Source organism: Pyrgilauda ruficollis, unplaced genomic scaffold, assembly GCF_017590135.1.
Source record: "Pyrgilauda ruficollis isolate IOZ18807 unplaced genomic scaffold, ASM1759013v1 scaffold19, whole genome shotgun sequence".
Classification (NCBI taxonomy): domain Eukaryota; kingdom Metazoa; phylum Chordata; class Aves; order Passeriformes; family Passeridae; genus Pyrgilauda; species Pyrgilauda ruficollis.
This window is the reverse complement of record NW_024518095.1, coordinates 1,585,553-1,604,393: the sequence shown is the minus strand read 5'-3', so window position 1 is coordinate 1,604,393 and position 18,841 is coordinate 1,585,553. Positions and strand designations below refer to the sequence as shown.

General features: G+C 43.4%; 1 protein-coding gene across 2 annotated transcripts in view; it reads left to right on the top strand.

Moving 5' to 3' along the window:
* SLC38A1 (solute carrier family 38 member 1) overlaps window positions 1–13,768 on the top strand; it is a 42,581-nt gene extending 28,813 nt beyond the window's left edge. The window contains exons 11-17 of one of the 2 annotated variants that reach the window (XR_005954954.1): window positions 1,047–1,126; window positions 2,256–2,356; window positions 5,516–5,634; window positions 6,178–6,319; window positions 6,429–6,526; window positions 7,554–7,741; window positions 10,899–13,768. Coding sequence is in view for 1 of the 2 variants with exons in the window: in XM_041465640.1 (XP_041321574.1) it covers window positions 1,047–1,126; window positions 2,256–2,356; window positions 5,516–5,634; window positions 6,178–6,319; window positions 6,429–6,526; window positions 7,554–7,655 (642 nt within the window). In the remaining variant the exon portion in view is untranslated. Of the gene's footprint in view, window positions 1–1,046; window positions 1,127–2,255; window positions 2,357–5,515; window positions 5,635–6,177; window positions 6,320–6,428; window positions 6,527–7,553 lie in introns of both variants that reach the window. The other variant, XM_041465640.1, reaches the window with a different exon arrangement.
* The last annotated feature ends 5,073 nt before the right edge of the window (window positions 13,769–18,841 follow it).

Sequence of the window (18,841 nt, the reverse complement as noted above, 5' to 3'; positions counted from 1 at the left end):
AAGGCCCCCCAGCACTGTGTCCAGGCAACTTCTGAATATCCCTACAGATGGAGACACCACAACAGTACTGTGCTGTGAGTGAGGGAGGGGTGGCAAAGGCCTGGGTAAGGAAGGACCTCTGGAGAGCAACCAGCACATTTAGTGAGTCTATCTGGCCTGGGGTGCACCAGGATGTCTTGTGTGGGATGCCTGTAACCAGCACAAGCAGATCTCAGTGGGCAGGACAGAGCTGCATGTAGAATAGACTCATGTTGTCCTTAGAGGACGACCTATAATTACCTATAATTTCAGATATGTGACCTCTGCTCATAGCTGTTCCCTCAGGAGAATGGAAGTGCCTGAGCACTGATACCATTTTTGAAGTTTGCCTGAGGACTGAAACCCACCCAAGTTCAGGGGCTGAGGTCCCACTTGGAGGCCTCCTGCCCTTTCTGGTGACATAATGGTCTTTCTCTTTCCCCAAGAAAAAGCATGCTCCCTCCACAGCCCTCCTAGTCCTTTTGTTGGCCTGGGAAATTAAGGGATTCAGTCTGGTACCTTGAAATATCCATTTCTTTGTAAGTTCTGCATTCCTGTTCTCTTTTCTTACAGTCTGGATACGGGCTTCCTCTTCAGGACTTCAGCCTTAGCACCATGGGTGCGCACCCCTCTCCATGCCAAGGCAGGGTAGCGTAGCGGTGACCCACCACACGTCCCTTTCACGCGTGACACTGTGCTAGTAACGGTGGCAGTAGCTGGCAGGCAAACCCATCCCAGGGAGCAAAGCCAGCAGCAGCGTGGCATCCAGCTCTGTGCTCTGCGAGCACAGTCACTGCTGCGCTCACGCCGCCAGCGCAAGACTTTGTCCTCCTGTTGAAAGCGCGCTGGTTTCCACATTTTGTTAAACACATGCTAATTGACAGGTCTTCTGCCTTCTCAGAAAGGCTCTCAGTGTTTGGTTGAAGAGTCCAGCGAGCTTGGAGCTGAGGTAGTTGAATATGGAACATTTCTTCAGACCACTGGGGAAAATACTTCTTAACTTATTTTCTGAAATTCTCTCTGAACAGACCGTGTACGCTTTGCCCACCATTGCTTTTGCATTTGTGTGCCACCCGTCAGTCCTCCCGATTTACAGCGAACTTAAAGAGTAAGCCCTTCTTTTTTTTTTTTTTCTTTTTTTTTTTTTTTTTTTTTAATAGTTTATTGTTTTGAACCGTTTTGCATGGAAAGTGTTAGCTCAGAGGTGCTCTGAGTCATTTGTACCATTCAGAGGTGGGCTTTAGTAACACTCATCAAGCATGGCTCTCAGCTAGGAAATCTGGCCTCCCAGGCATGCTGTGCCCCTGGAGCAGGGGCGAGGGAGGTGGAGAATAATGCAATACTTGGGAGTTTTCCCTGGAAGTACACAGCAGCCTGGGGAGAGCCAAGTTCTGCTGGTTGATATTTGGCGTAGGAGAGGCGTGTGTTCCGCTAGCAGTGTTTGTTCCACAGCATTCGTGCAACTAAAAGTCTGTTGCAGTACCAGGAGAATAAAAGTGCTTTCAGCCTTACTGATACGAAAAGACCTTTAGGCTGTGACACTGCTGACAGCCCTGGGCAGCTGCAATGGGGCCGTGGGCCATGGGGAAGCCCCAGGGGAGAGGCCAGGGTCAGTCAGACCCATGACTGCCCTCAGACACTTGCTGGGTGCTTTAAGTTTCAAGAGACTTGAGCAGGTTCCCGGGTACCTATTAGAGCAACCTTGTGTGGATTTAAAAGTCCGAGTTTAGGTACTGGAGTGTGAATATTTCAGAATAAGTATCTAAACATTAAATGTTTACACTTGACCTATTTTACAGGTTAGCATAAATCCAGTATTTTCTGCCCATGGGGACACAAATATTTCTCTGCAGTCATTTAGAACGTGTTGGGTTGTTTTTTTTCTCTCTGTATAATTTTATGCTTCCTTCATTTTGACTTTTTAATTTAATTTAATTATCAAAGTGTTTCAGGGTCATCCTCTCTCCACATGGCTTTACTGTTTAAGCAGGTACAGACATGGAGCTGACCCACAGGTCACACCCACTATTTTTTCACTCAAGCCCCAAGAAGGGTCCTTTTCCCCAGTCCTTTTCGTCCTTGTGCAGCTGTCAGTGAGGTTCTGTTTTAAATGAAAATGCATTCATGAGTCTCCCCAGAATTACTATGCTTATGCAAACACCTAATACATTTTGAAACAGCTATGGAAAAATCCAGCCCAACCATTCTTATGTGTTCTTTTCTTGTTCTTTCTCCAGCCGTTCACAGAAAAAAATGCAGTTGGTTTCAAATATCTCATTTTTTGCCATGTTTCTGATGTACTTTATGACTGCCATATTTGGCTATTTGACTTTCTACGGTAAGTATGCAGTTCTTTACTGATTGGAGTAGAAAGGGGATACATGTAAAATCAATAGTGTATCCCAGCTGGAAAGGAAGAATCCATCCACTTATATTAAAATACTTTTCCAAATAATTTTCCTTGTAGTTCTCATATTGAAGGTATAAATCCTTTCCTCCTTTTCCCCTGTGGATGAAAAGCACAGAAAAGAAGTATTATTTGTAAAAAGCATTTTCAATATATGAGGGAGAGATTTGTTTTACAGAACTGGGGATTAGCTGGGCCTCACTAAGATTTTATTCCAAGGTCCTCACCTGAATGATGTGTGCATTGGTAATGGCTGAAGCATGCATATTTGCAAAAATTGAGACAGATTTGAGAGCAGGTCCTAGGAAATGAGTAACAAATTGGCCATCACAGCTTTTTCACTTTCTTAGTAACACTTTCATCATAGAGGCAACAGACCAAATGTTTTCCCTGTGTCCCTAGAGCTGACCTCTTTAGGGTCTTGGTTAAACAAACTGGCAGTGAAGATGGGGCAGCTTTGAGTGTTGTGCCAGCTCAGACACCAAAGGATGATTATCTCAGTGTTTGAGACTCCCACCCTGTCTCTTTCCATGCACATCAATTCAGTTAACAAATGATGTTGTATCACTAAAGGATACAATATGTATGCCCTAAAGGCACAATTGTTAAGTAAAGTAGGATAAAATATGAATGTTGCCTGGGAACTCCCAGGAATGTTGCTCATGGAACTCCCATATTCCAATATCATGAGAATGTTGAAAAGTAGTGTCTTTTTCCATGGACTGTTAAGGGGTTACAAGACAGGTGACAAAGCTGATGTTTGCCTTTTACCTCAGGGTCACCCATCAGTCTTCACCACCCTATTCTAAATGGCATTTTTGTTACAACCTCCTCATTCATGATAATGTCCCTTGTGAGCCACCAAATGCAAGAGAAAAAAAATAAGTAAATATGAAATGTGGCTTTTTTTTTTCCAAAGGTGTACCTATCTCATATTTGCTTTCTCAAATTCTCATTCTGATTATGAGGCCTTGAGTATACATGTGTTGAAGTAACTTGAGGTCATCTGTTCTAATTTTCCCAATAAACCCACAAATAGGCTGCAAGTGACAACAGCATCAGCCGTTCTCATCCAGCTGCTCCCATCTAACACATTTTCCTAGAGATGCATCAAATTAGCAGCCCCAGGGAGCAAGTGGGTGTAAATCAGCATGGACCCCTTCGCTTTGGCAGGGAGGAGATTCTGATGTGATTGCCCCAGGGATCTGAGGAGGCAGATCTGTGGCGCTCCTCTCTGGGAATCTCCCACATCCCTCAAGGACGAGGGTCTGGAGTCCATGGAGGAGGTAGGGGCTGCGTCCTTCTGGCCCTCCTGAGGGGGAATGGCGGAGGAATCCCTGGGGTGTCTTGTGTGCCTCTCCCCACATTAGGCATCCCTGCTCTCCAGCACTGACAGCCCACAGGTGGGAGCTGTGGAGAGCTCTGCTGGGGCTTCTGCAGTGTCAGTGCAGTGACAGGCTGCAAAAAAGACACTGAGGGAATATAGAATTCCTCCATAAAATTCCTTCATTCTTCCCCTTGAGACCGAAAAGACCTTACCTTTCATATGTTCACTTACAGTGTTCTAACCCTCTTCTCTACCCTTACCTGGGTAAGAACAGTATTTTTATTGTGACCATTTCTTCTTTACACCAATAGTGCTTGTCTGTTTGCTGTGTTCTCAAAAGTGTTGCAGTGATGACTATATTTACATTGCAGAATTACAGAAAAGAGGTGTTTTTCTTCCCCTAAAAGGTCACAGTGTGGTTGGGCTCTGTGGTGTATCTAGCTGAAAGGAAAACAGACCTTCAACTGTAAGCCTTGCCCTTCACTTCCTACCTGGCTGCAGCCCGTGAGCGGTACAGAAGTTGCAGTCTGTGCTTGCAGGAGCAGAGTAAGCTCTGTGTTGCAGAAGCTGTGCATGTGCCCGGCTTGAAAACCCCACTCCTGATCTGCAGGGAGGTGGGAGAGTGTTTTCTTTCTCCTGGTGGGGATTCAGGCGCTGTGTAGGTGGTGTTGACCTGTGGTCTCTACCCTGAAGGGCACCCTGGGGGGAGTACAGGCATTTTGCCACAGGACAGATCCCTCTGCCTCCAGGAATACATGAGGTTTTCCCAAGTGCCAAAGATGGTAAATTAGACGTGGCCACTGAGTTCCCTGTAAGAGCTGTTATGTTTTACCACCAGCTTTCTAAGATTAGCAGGCAGAAACAAAGCATGGGCCTAAAAAGGGGCAGCAAGTGTGTTTGGTGGCATGCTTAACAGCCACCCCTTTAGGTTATTGCTCCTGGATATTTAAAAATTACAAAGCAAACATGTAGGTCCCTCAGCAACTTGGTTTTCCTGCTGGTTAGTACACGCAGACCTGCTCTGCAGTATTTATCACAGCTTCAAGGAAACATTTTGGCAGGAGGTTGTATTAAAATATTGCCAGCACCTCCCTGTTAAGCACCCCCTGTGATTTGTCTTGGCTGCTGGGGCTGCTGGCCAGCGTGGAGCTGAGCTGCAGGCTCTGCTGGCAGTCCTCAGAGGAGCTGCTGAAGGATTTGAGTGTAAATGTCAGAGCGTCCTGCTGAGAGCTGACCCGAGATAGGCTTTTTTCTCAGTTGAGAGCAGGGGCACTGCTTTTTGCTAGAAGTTTATTCGCTGTTTAGATGAATTTAGCTCAAGACCTTGCAGTTTATATTAAGTTCAGCCATTGCAGTGCATTGTGTTTATTTTTATATCATTTGGAAATTCAAAAAAAGTCCACAGAACCAATTAAAAATAGCTGATTTCACTTTACCTATTTTTGTATAAATGTATATATGTAAGCAAGCTTTTGTGTATGTCTCACTGTTGTCTTTTCTACAGTGAAAATTACCTTAGACTTAGGCATGTGCTGTCATGAATTAAGATGCATTCCTAAATCAGGCCTCCAAAGGATTAATCTGGAATAATGGGATCATTGGGATTTTGTTCAAAGTGCTGTTTTAACTCAAGGATGTTTCATTCCATACTCTTTTGTTTACAGATAAATCACTTGTTGTTCAAGAAGGCTGTTGTTAAGCAATGATTTTTGTGGACTAATTGCCTTTTTGCCAGAGCACTTACCTTACTGTCTTTCCCATAGAGAATGTGCAGTCAGATCTGCTTCACAAATACCAGAGCAAAGATGACATCCTGATCCTGACCGTGCGCTTGGCTGTGATCGTGGCGGTGATTCTCACCGTGCCAGTGCTGTTTTTCACTGTAAGTAAAAAGGTCTGCATGGTTTGGAAGTTGATAACAGCTGTGCACAGCACATTTCTTCAAACCACAATCCAGTGGTGGCTGAGACTACAGCTTGAGAGCTTGAGTTTGGATTAGTCTTTTCTCAGGCCAGGTGCCCACTAACTTCTGGAGAAGTTCTCTATACAGTAAATAAATAAATAAATCACTTTTGATCTTAAATCTGTTTTAAATTGAATCCACAAGGGTCCTCTCTTACATCATATCACTTTACTGGAGCAGGCTCAGAGGTGAAGTTCCTTTTAAAGTGCAGAAGGATTCAAAAAAGCATGTTAAAAAGAGAGGAATATCCTACTGCACATGTACGTGTACCTACAGTTCTGAAATAACAAATTAATTTTAAGGAGTATTTCAAAGGACATTACTTCAGGCAACCCAAAATTTCTGACAGATCTATGCAGCACTTGTCACATGAAGAACCAATTAAAATAAACACGGGAAGCTTTGAATGGGCCCACAGACTGTTCTTGACAGAAAACTGCCTCTCTCTCTCTCCCCCTACAGGTGCGTTCATCATTATTCGAGATGGCCAGAAAAACGAAATTTGACTTATGCCGTCATGTTTTGGTTACTTTTGTTCTTTTGGTTATCATCAACCTGTTAGTCATTTTTATCCCATCAATGAAGGACATTTTTGGAGTTGTAGGTAGAGTATCCTGGTTTTGTACTACTAATGAAAAAACAGTTGCTAATCAGCAACACAATAATTAGCTGTTGCTGACAGTTAACAAAACTCTTTCATTTGAATTTTGCAGGGGTCACTTCTGCCAATATGCTGATCTTCATTCTTCCTTCATCCTTGTATTTAAAAATTACACAGCAGGATGGATCAAAGTTGACTCAGAGGATTTGGGTATGCATTCCATTCCCATCAATGCAACTCCTCCATCTTGTCGTTCTCTTTAATGTGCTGGGTGCGAAGCAGACCTAATCGGAATATGTGTGGGAGCTCCTTTACATTACATTCCCTCTGTACTTCAGACAGCTGGCGGCTGTGCTTGCCCTTCTCCTTTGCTTACCCTGGGAGTCCCCTGGTGGAGGGGCCAAGCCATGCACAGCATCTTGTGTTTTGGGGAGGCCCTTCTCTGTGGGATGAGGTACTTCTCTGGCTGGCAAGCAGCAGCAGCTGTCAGCAGGGTGCAGGAAGCCCTCCAGCCCACTTCAACAAGCCTTTCAGCGCAGCAAGCTCTCTCTGCTTCTGTGTGTTGATCCAGAAAGCACGCAAAGTGCTCCGTTTGCAGTATTCCTTATGGTTTTAACGGACCTGAGTCAGACTTAGGGTGGTTCCACACGAAGCAGCCAGCTGAAGTGCTATGTTAGCCATTTGGCATGCATGAGCAAATAGGAATGGACCTTGGAAAGATTTCCTTTGAGCCCCAGAGAATGCTGCAGCTGAAAAGATGCAGCACTCCTGGGTATTCCCTGTCTAACGGGGCATGCACTGGAAGCATTGTACAGTTAGACCTTTCTTCTCTGAGCAGACAGGTAGAAAACATGTTTCGCTTTGGCTGCATCCACAGGTCCCATGACAAAAGGGCTGAACTTAGATGAACACATATCCAGTGGGAAGAATATACTGATTTCTGTGAGACTTTGGAAAGAGCAGAGCTGATCAGTCCTAAAAACAGACTCACTTAATCATCTTTAGAGGAGATCAGGGTTTAAGAAGTGAATTGAAAGGGAAAAAAATAGTTTGGTGTTCAGCAAGTAATTATTAATGACGCTAATCTGTTTAATTATCTGTTGGTCTTGTCTTTACCAGAAGTGCTAGCTCTGATAACTTTAATACATCACCTTGTACATCTCCTTAAGAGAAGTTAACATACTTGAATTAATTGTCTTTTCTTTTTATTCATTAATCTTCTCTCCTTTTTTTCCAGGCTTCTCTTTTTTTGGCACTGGGGGTATTGTTTTCCCTAGTGAGCATTCCCTTGGTCATCTATGACTGGGTACAATCAGGAGGCAGTGCCGAAGGCCACTGAAGTTCACCTTCTTCTCAAAAGAAGATACCCCTGTTTGCTACACACCAAAATCGCAACCATCCGTTCTGTTGTCTATTCCACCTTTTGTGAGTTCACTCAATCAAATCCAAATAATGATTATCCAGTACTGAAAATACTGTCATGGGAGTATTTTCTTGCTGAAAACAGACCCATTCTTCCAGCAGGTGTATCACTCTCTGATCAGCAAAAAGTCTGTGTTAATTGTCCATGAGATTATATAGAGCATCACTTACAGAAATTCATCACAATTAGTTTCCCCTCTTCCACCCATGAATTGCATTGTTCCATTATTTTCCTTAGACCTCCAGCCACAAGCTCTGCTCCTTTAAGGCAGCAGTGCCTGTTGCTGTCAGTTCCAGCTGGAGTGTTGTCCGTTCACATCCTTCCCCCCTCTTTTAGCCAAAACTCTGCTCTCTAATTGTATGCATCTGGTTTGTTGGTTTGTTTGTTTGTTTGTTCTGTTGCTGTTCCAGGCACCATTTTCCTCACTGGGTTAAATGTAGCATTCTGGATACAGGCATGAAAAGCACCACGAGAGCGTAGCTGAGTGCTGTGTAAGCGTGGGTCCTAAATCCGGTGCTTCTCTCTGATATTTTGGGGGGCAAACCAGGCCCACAGCTTGGCCCATTCATGGCTCTGGGGAACAGACTGTGTGTGTCTGTGTGTGTGTGTCTTTGTGGTATGGAGCAGGGAGCAGGAGAAGGACAGCCACCACCACCAGCCACTATTCCTCTGGCACACTTGTGTTGGAGGTTGACCAGAACTTGACCCCAAACCATGAGTACTTGAGTCTGAAGAGAAGCAGACATTTGGAGATTTCCATAAGAAGTCTGCATTTTCTTCGGCATTAAACTGTTTAGTAATGCCCCATTGGTCTCAGAAAAAAAATACCAAGCTCCAGTTTTATCAAAACCTACGCATTTAATCATACCTCATGCCTTTTCCATACCTTGTAGGGACTGGCTCCTCTCTTGTATCTTACCCTCCTCCCACTGAAGTCAGTGGGGTCTTTGACAGCAGTGGGAGCAGGCTTTGACTCACTCTGCCAAAACTACTAGATTTCTAATGGAAATTGAAATCTGCAACATTTCTTTAAATGAACAGAAATACTTTGTATATTTAAAAGATTTCATTTACATTTTTCATTAGTTCTGCATAACAATTACAACATATTCTATTAGCAGAAACACTGTAACTTGCAACAATTGTCCACAGAATAAGCATTTGCCTAATGCCTTATAGCTGGTGTAGAGAACCACATTTAGAGACTCAAAAGCTAAGCAGGTGATCACTCACCATCCTGAGCAGGGATCTTCTATTAGTGCACTGCCAGGAGCATAAACGTGTTCACTTTATGTCATTCACCATGTGAGCTAAAGAGTGTGTCAGAATGCGAACATGGCTCCCACTGAAAGAACTGATGGCTAGAGGGAGCCCCGCTTCATGCCCAAGGGCTGTGGTGCCCTTGGTATGCTCGAACCATGCCTGTCAGTATGCAGTGACCCTCTCATTGACAGCTCCCTTTCTAACTGTGGAAGCAGACCGTCATCAGCTGTGAGGAACCTGTCATTGCAACTTACTCTTTTTAAGGTTAGGGATAGAGTATTTGGGATCTTGGGATTTCTGTGAGCTACTGAATTGCCTCAGTTGCCATTACCTTGTAATGTAACACCTTACCATTGCTTGAAGTCACTAAGAGTTGAGATCATAGAGCACATCTCAGGACCCTGAAAGTTGGTTTCTAAAGATAACATCCAGAGAGGTTAGTTTGGGGCCTTCCTAGAAATTTGGGCATTGAGATGCGGATTGTTCATGCTGCAGAAACTAAGCCTACTAAGCCCAGACTGCCAGATCTGTACCTTAGCATAGATAGTGAGGTGCTTGCCTCTGATGCTACTTCACTGTGATCCAGAAATAAGGGCAGAGTGGATTCCACAAGCTTCCAAAGTACTTGGAGTAGCCCAGCAGCAAGAACCAAACTGGAAACCTCCCAGCAAGGTCTCTGACGCATCATCCTTTCTCCCAAACATGCCCTAGCCCAGCCTTTAACATACAAACTGCTGAGCTACCTGGGACCCCTGCGCTAAGGTCCCTTGTACTTTCCTGTGGGTGGTCTCAGACCCTTATCTGTGATGGTGCAGGTCACCCGTTCCTTCTGCGCTGTCCCCTTATGGGAGTGATCCCTGCCCTTATTCACAGAGAAGTCCGTACCATAGCCTACAACAGCAGGTGTTAGGCAAGCTCTGGGGAGAAGAGCCTGTGCTTTGTTCCTATCTCTTTGCACCTCATTCCAGGCATCTTCTCAGCTTGGGATGTAAATTTGTGGTTTTCCTTTTGCAGGCACCCAACCCTCAGTGGTCACTGCAGCAGAAGCCCAGCATCTCACTCCATTCTCTGACTCAGCTTGCTAAGGTTGCATTTCAGGTTTTGAGGTGCCTTATAATCTCTCTGGATCTTATCCTAAAAACCTAACTCAGACCTGAGAATGCTGTGCAGTGTTATCCTTAAGATGCTACCAGGCTCTCCTGCTTTCCTCCCCCTGTATCTTTCTTCTACTACTGATTAATGAGCAGCACAGCGCTGTGCACTGGGGGGTTGTGAGAGATGAGATCCTGGGAAAAATTTTCAAGTATCCAGGTAGGAGCTAGAGGTCTGATCTGCTGCACAGGATTCCAGCAGGATCACATATGTGACATCTCCCTCCTCCTTCCTCCCCCCTCCCCCCCCAAATAGTCTGTAGTCTGCTGTTTGAAATACGAACCATCGAGTTTTGGCACCCAACTTCCTTCGACTTGAAGGGCTGTTGGGTCACTGATTGTTCATCTTCCTAAATCTCCTCTATCACTATTCCCCTCTCTCCTCTTTGCTATTCTGCCTTCTCCTTTTCCCCAGTTTATTTGTATACTGGAGTTTTACTGAATAAATAGGGAGAATGAGCTGAGTGTGCATAGAAGTGAAATTACCCAAGGTACTGAACCACCAAAGCATGTCTTATATACTGAAAAATAGATACCCAAAATATTAAGTCTTTAAACAGACTTTGTTTCTGGGTCTTGTAAAAATAAAAAAAAAATTAAAATTTAAAAAAAAAAAAGAAGAGGGAATTTTACTTAGACTGATTTACTGGCATCATATTTATAGATATTTATGGAAAGGAATCATGTGTTTTTTGATGTCTGTGGTAATGAACGTGAAATAACGTGCTTTTTGTTTTCTCATCAGGTTTATACATTCTTAACAGAATGCAATAGACCCTGCTGTAACTGTCAACATCAGTGATGGATGACAATATTTGTATGAGGTTATCTGTAAAATGTACTGCTGTTATTCAGTTCATTTGGAATAGTGAACCTGTAGTCACGACTGTATGAGTCCCACATTTTAGTTAGGATTTTAAGAGCACAGTGAAATGCTGTAGGAGTTTCTCTATTGTAAAATTAATAGGATCCAGAGTACCATATCTACTTAGTAGGTGATAGCATGCTTTCTTTTCATAGAGAGTTTATCACTATTGTGAGCACTGCAAGTGTCATAGACTGGATGCAAAATTGCTCCTAATAACTGCAACAAAAAACTTTTAAATTCTCATTTTTGTAGTAGCAACAATTGAGTGGTGGGGGACAAGGAAGGACTAATTAGAAGCAGGGATTACTAATAAGATTGTAAGAGTTAATCCTACACTTATAAGACAGCCTTGCTGCCTCTCCTAGTCCACAGCACATTGCAAAGAAAATAGTTATGGGCTTACAGCAACCGTAATACAGCTGCCCTTCTCTGTCCAACGGCAAACATGCCTAGGCAGTAAAACACAGTAAATTGTTATTTGGGAACAGTATCTCGGGGCAGTGACCTCTCTGGGTGATGCGTGCTCCTGGTCAGAAGGCCAATGCCAAATCTGTGCCCCAGCACAGACCTTTTGTAGAGCTGACACGTGCCAAGGGGTGCCTGGCACATGTGCAAGCCTAGAGCACAAGAGCTGGTGTCATCCTGCGAGGTCAGGGATGGGGATGCTCATCCACTCCGAGGGCTGCTCTTCTGAGCCACATATGAACCCAAAGCCTGTGCTCCACCTGCAATAGGTCACACATGCAAATGTGGGTTGGATGGTGTGTGGGTTTTGTCTGTACATCTGCCTTACAATACATAAGCGCAACACAGCTCTCTGATACTGAGTTTTGAACAGTGACAATTAATGGTATGTCTAGTTTATCTTTAAATTTATAAATTTCTTTGCTTGAACCTTACATTAAGGCTAAAGAGCACCTTGGTCAAAACAAAACTTTTCATGTGGTGGTGTCCCACCTCCAGTCCTACTGCCCCACCCCAGTGCCTGTAGGAGAAAGGCACCACAGAATGTACTCAGCTCCATCAGCGGCTCCATGCAGCTTTATCAGCTGGCACCACGGTGCTTTCATAAACAAATCCCCAGAGCCCTTGGCATCAGAAAATCCTTATTTCCTGTAACGTACAGCAAAGAATGTTTTATTTGTATCTAATGTAAGGATTTCTGTAACAAACTGTGAAAAAAAAAAAAAAAAGATAATGAATTAATAAAAGGTACAGGGCTGGAAAGTCTAGAATTCACAAATTGTACACATACCTATGTTTCTGAAGACAAATCTATGCAGTTGTGTTGTATTGTAGGAAATTTCATTTTTATGTACATATATATTGTAAATAAATAGGATGCTGTATATTTTTGCAGGTGGTTATCCCCTATGAATAGAAGTGTTGAGATAGGCTCTGCATATTAAGAATAATTTTAATAGAAATACAAACACTTTAGCTTCTTAGCAAAATATATATCCTTTTCTTTCTCCCAAGAGTTCACAAGTTAAATCCTAAACTTGAAATTATAATTACATCCCTAAAGTAAAAAGAGAAATAAAAGGTCCAGTTAAATTTCTAGGATTAATTCCAGTTCATGACTCCCTGTTTTCTCAACAGCAAGTCTGCCAGTCTTCCTGTTGGGTAAAATATCTCCCTTGTTAAAGGGCCCCTTTGGCACCCAGATACCTCTCACCTTCTCTCTGGGGTCAGTTGGGAGTGAAGTGCTGAGAAGGGTTTATGGAAGAAACCATGGCAAACTGCAGCCAGCAATTTGACCTAGCATTATGCCGTGTTGTATCCAGGCATGTATTTACCCAACTTGTGCAAACAGAAGTCAGGGCAGAGCTTCTGCATTTCCATTTTCAGCCATCAGAAACGCCAGTAGTTCAGAAAGAAAAAGTATGACAAGTCAGGGGTCAGCAGCAACCAGAGCAATTGGTGCCATTTCCAGCCCCCTCCCTTCCTGCAGCATCGTGTGGCTGCTCTGCCTCAGACCCTGCTGCTCTCATGCAACCAAAATGCTGGCACCTGAGGCTGCCAAGAGCCTTCCTGGCCAGGGATTGCTTGCACATCCCACTCCGTGAACAGGCAGAGGTTGTTGGATAGCTGTGTCCAGGGGTGAGGGCTGAGTATGTCCTGAGAGTGCATCCATCAGAGGCCTTGCATAGACTTTCTCACTGGTAAAGCATGGAAATGTTTTTTCAGGACTGCTGAAAAATGGAGGTTAAGAAATGTATCTAAAAATAATTGTGGTTTTTTCCATGTTTACTTTATGGGCTTGGATGAAAATGAAACTTGAAATAACATTTGCTTTTATCATGAGCACAAATTTGAGGGGAAAACCCTATATACAGTCAGTTCTACAGAGCTTTTCAAATTAATACCAGTGTATGTTTTGTTTTCAGTGTTATAGCCAACAAAATATAAACTGAAAAGGTATTTTTCCACTAGACTTGAACTTTACATTGTTTATAGAAACCTGGTTTTAGTGTCCCAACATATGCTAAGGCTCACACAGATCCAGTATAAACAATGTTGTTTGAACGATGTATGCTTCATACAAACTCATGTCTAATAGATTGTTGAAGTGAGTCATTGGTAATATTTTGCTCCTTTTAACATCACCTGTTAACTTTGTGCTGCTCATATCCAAATAAACAACACAGTTTTTCAGTTTCTATGTGTAAATAAAATCTTACCAAGTTCTATGATCTCTTTGTTACCTCTTAGTTTTTAAACATTAAAATTGGTATCTAAATTAATGTTGGGACCATACTCATTCTTCCAAAGGGATGATGATGTATCATTTTAATGGCTTGAACAGCAAATGCTCTCTTACTCTTTATCCAAGCATTTTCACAGAATTTAGGGCATGCAGCTCTTGCAAAGCCAACTACATTAGATTTGGTGCAGTATATAGAACAAAGCATCAACAAACAGTTATGGAACATTAAAATGAAGTTTCTGAAACAGCTTTAGAGGGACCTGAAGCTGGGACAGATGGTTACTACAGCCTGCAGTTGCTGAAGATGACAGCATTCCTCAAGGCCAGTACTTGTTTCTGCCTGCTTCTAGAGATTGTCTCAGTGCTTGCCAGTCTGTTTCAAAGTCAAATCAGGCAATTTAACTTAAAGGGCTGCTGTTAAGTTGGGTTTAAGATGTCAACTGGTGCCTGAAGTGACTAAACCCCTGCCAGACTTTTCTCAGCTGTGGAAGCAGAAGCCATTAGCAGATGTATGAGGAGGATACCTAAAACCAGCAATGTCTCAGGCAGCTGGTTTCTGCCAAAGTACCTTTGTCAAAGCTTTAAAGTGTTTGGAAAGTGCTACCTTTTTTGCCTTTGACCACTAATTTTACTAGTGTTCAGATTATAGTGACCACCTATAAAAAGGCTTCTTGGCTAGAGTCCAAACAACCGAAGAGCGTACCTGACTGCACGGGATGAGTACAGCTCCCCAGGCTCCTCTGCAGGAGAAGCAGTGAGACCATTTGTGTATCAGAGGATCCTTGAAAGCCGTTGTCTGGTCCCCAAGCCCAGGGATGTATCTTAAAGCCATAAATCTGGGAGCACAGAGGAACAAGCTTCTGCACTGGACTGGTCTAATAGTCTCTTCTGTTTGGCATACATTTGCACATGCTTCTCTACCCAGCCAAACTTAATCCTCCCATAGCCATATCTTAAGACATAGGAACATAATTTATGGAGCAAAGATAAAAAGAGAAACTTGTTCTTTTTTCTCCTTGCTTGTAGAGACTGCCACAAGTATCTGTTGCCTTCTGCAGTGCAGTCTGACAGCTTCACTGGAAGTTCACCTAAAACCGCAGAGCCAAAGTTAAAAACACCAATCTCCTTTCCAGCCACATGCTTCTACTTTTGGCTTGTATCCCCAAAGTCAGCCAGACCTCTTGAGTACATCTGACCAGTCTGTGTGAGTGGGGGAAAAAAAAATAAAATAAAAAAGAATAATTACTACTTCCTAGGGCAAGCAATGCTTTCATCTGAAGGAAGACATTCTTCCATATGGTTCAACTGGGGTCTTGGTTTGACTTAAATTCATGTAAAATTGCATTTAGTCTTCAAGCCACTGTTGAGATGTCTCATTCTCCACTACACTGAGAGCTGGGAGTAAGAACTCATGCCATCTTCAGGAAGTGTGGAGAAAGTGGAGATGGCAGGAAGAGGCACAAATGATAAGTCCATTTCTAAGACTTTTTGACCACAGACTTAATATGGCCTTTGTTTCCTGTGAGAAAACTTCCTTCCCTGTTCTCAGCCCCATGCAGGAGAGCAGCACCTTTTTTTTTTGCAGTCAGTTGTGTTAAGGATCTCTGGCTGAAATACTGACTTCCTAACACAAATCCCAGTGTGGCTAGACAGAAGTTTTCAAGAAACCCAGCATCACCTGCATTTTGCAAATTATAAGTGCTATGAATTTCTCTTTCAGCTTACAGTTATGGAAAATGGAGACTCTTAAAGCTGTCAGTGTTACTAAATATAATAGCACTGGCAAGGGATGGTGCTGCTGGCTTAGTGTGCCTCAACCTTGTCACAGGTCACTGCCTGAAAAATGTAAGGTTATTGATGTTGATCAGCTGAGGCTTAGACAATATGGCTGGGAAAGTAAACCATGAAGGCTGGGGTGGCACAGGCCAGCCCTGTCTGAGAGAAAATCTGCAGATAAAGCCACACTGGGAATTCCCTGAGCTATGGGCCCAAGGAAGCTGCTGTCCTGGAAAAATGGAGGAATGTGTAGGATCAGCATGAGTCAGAATGGACCCTGGAGACAAGAACCACATCCCTCCTTAAAAATGCTATCTGGCTTAAAATGTCAGGTCCTTCTCCCAGAGGTAACCAGATTCCCCTCCTCCTGCCTGCAATATTTTTTTGGGTTAAGACAATTTAAAGAAGACTCTAAAATGAGTTACCTCCCCTTAGTTCAAATCAATCAATTTCCACCAATAAAGAACTAATACCAGTAGATACAAATGGAAAAAATGAGTTACTAACAAGTGAAACAGCAACAGGCAAAAAATAGCAGTGAATAATAACTAAATACAAAATTGCTAAATCTCACAAACTCCATAGGAGCAAAGAGACACCCAAATTGGCAGGGTACCGCCCCCTGCCAAGATAGCAGCCCCCACTGCCAACTGCAAATAGGGAGACAGAGAGAAAACAGTGTCAGACCCGAGCCTTTTTAAGGGATTCATGCCCCTGACCATCCCGCAGTTGCGGTTCTGGCTGTGCTGCTGGGCTGTAAACAGACAGTACTGATGTTTTGGACACAGATGGATACAGAATACAATAGCATTTTGGGTTACCTAGGACACATGTACCCTTGGGAGAATGTTTGCCCATTGGACAGCAAACCTGAAGCACTGTCGTCTTGCCAGTTATGAAAAGCTGGTGAAATTTACCCAGTTTTTGGTGGAGATCATCCCTTCAGACTAAACTCCTTAAATGTACTGAGTACTCACCATGCCCTTGACATGCTCCCATGTGGTCTTGCTTCCTGGACACGTTTTGGGACTCATGCTCAGGTAAGTTCCCAAAAATTATTCTTTCCAAACCCCACTATTCTTCCGGCAGTGCTCACTTTAAGCTTTGCAACAGCTGGACTTGTTACTGCCTGCTACAGACCTGCCCCACAGTCCTGGCACACCTGCCAGCTCCCCTCACCTTGCTTAGGAGGGGTTTGCTTAACCATTCCCCTTGCACAGCACTGGGTGGCAACAACCCTCGCACAGAGTTGTTTGACAGTGATTACAGGGTTGAAAACCAAGTATCAGACGTGGGAGTATCTGCAGCTGCCATTTCTCCTCTTCAGGCTCATGTCATGAGCTCATCCTGGTAAGCAGCTGAAGGGGATGAGAGAGGAGGGTCTGTTGCCCAGATGTCTCCCTGGCCACTGGTTCCAGCTCACTGGAGCTGGATGTGCAGTCTGTTACAGAGATGGGGTGAGCGTGGTGCTCAGGAGCACCACTGCAGGAGCCAAGTGCATTGAGGATAAAAAAACTGTTGTTCTACCCCAGGTAATTATAAGGGAACATAGCAGAGTCAGGCATCAAGGTGTTGGAAAGTGTTAGGATAACAAAGAAACTCATGAAGAGGGTGGAGAAATTTTTATGATGTGGGATCAGATTAATGACCTGTACAATGGCTGCAGTAAAAACAGCAGCATACAGATGCTACAACATTTGTAGAACACATTTCTTCAAACCATAACCAAAGCCTGTAATTTACTAGGATGTTAAAAAAAAAAAAAAAAAAAAAAAAAAAGAAAAAAAAGAAAATTATATGTTCACTGACACAGCCAGTTCTTGCTGCCTCTGAAGCCTTCTTGGGCTTAGTGCAGGCAGCAGTTCCCTGTAGCACTTCTCTACATAATAGCTGGATTTCCTATTAATTTTCAGATACCATCTGTAGATAATAAGAGAAGTACCAGATGCTGAAGAAACAACTTCCCTGACATAACAAGGAATTATATATCTCTTGCAATTAGATCATCACAAAATGAAAGGAAAGCAGGAATCAGTCTGCCATTCCTGCATCCAGTGGCACTTAAACAATGAGCACAGTTTCTGTTATGATTGCTGGCAGCCCTCCAGCAGCACTTTGAAAAGGCGGCGTGGCCTCCCTGTAAACTGATAAACAATCTTGTAAAGCGACAAGCACAGGAACATTCAGGTCTTTGTTGAATTTTGACTTGAGTAGAGAACTAATTGGCATCTTTCTGTGCAGAACAAGCAGGGTCAACTTCTCCATTTCCAGAGGCAGATTATTTTAACCAGAATCTACATTCCCTGTAGTTAGTGGAATAAACCCTAGGAATGTGGGTACTAGAAGATGCAGAAATTGTTTTCTCAAAGAGCTCTGGTTATTAAACAATTAAACTCAGTTGACAAAAAAAGACAAAATAAATGAGTCCTTGCTGTGTTGATGGCTTCAAAACACATTCATTATCACTACAAAAGCAGATGTGTCATCCTCACAGGGGATGCTGATGTTCTAAAGTAGCATGTGATTACTGGCTGTACCATTCAGACCAGTCTCACCCAGAGAGGGGATGATATTCTTACCCCTGCTCTGGGCCAAAGAATAAAAACCAGCCTGAAATCATTTGCAAAAAGCTGCCAGCGCCCACCACGAGGCAGAGTGCTCTCTAAGGAGTGGGAAATGGGCTCAGATAAATGCATGTCACCTAATTATCATTCTTCATGTAGTGTTCTGGCATGTCCCTGCCTGCTACAAATTACACCAGGGCAAGTTCAGCTCTTGGTAGGAGTCATGCTCTGGACAACTGGGAGGAGAAAGCTTGTCCCTGTGGATGACCAGAGTATGAGTTTAGATATACCATGATGAGTAGGTGTACCAGAGCAGATGTACCCCGTGCAGTCTGCAAACCCCACACAGGCAGCTAAAGCACTGAGCAAGTGAGGCTCCATCTCAGCACTTCAGGCAAGCACATCACCAACACCTTAACCTCTCTGGGGACAATTTCACTATCCTAAAAGAGAGCACAGTAATAAATCAGTTCATTCAAGCAAGAACATTTCTATATTTACATTATAACCTCTGTCAAGCACAAGAGACCACTAGTTCTGTTTACTGCAGAAATAAGCAATACTTCCTCTCAGGCAACTGAATACCACTCTGAGGGCTCAAAACAGTTGTCTAAAATTGGAAAGCATCTTTTTTGGGGTATTTTTTATTTCACTCACATCTGGACAAACAGTCCAGATACCAATAAACAAAACAGGTCAAAACTAATAGCTAGAGAAGAAGTCTTGCAACACACTCTTTGCCTACCTACTTACCCTTGAGGAAACAACGT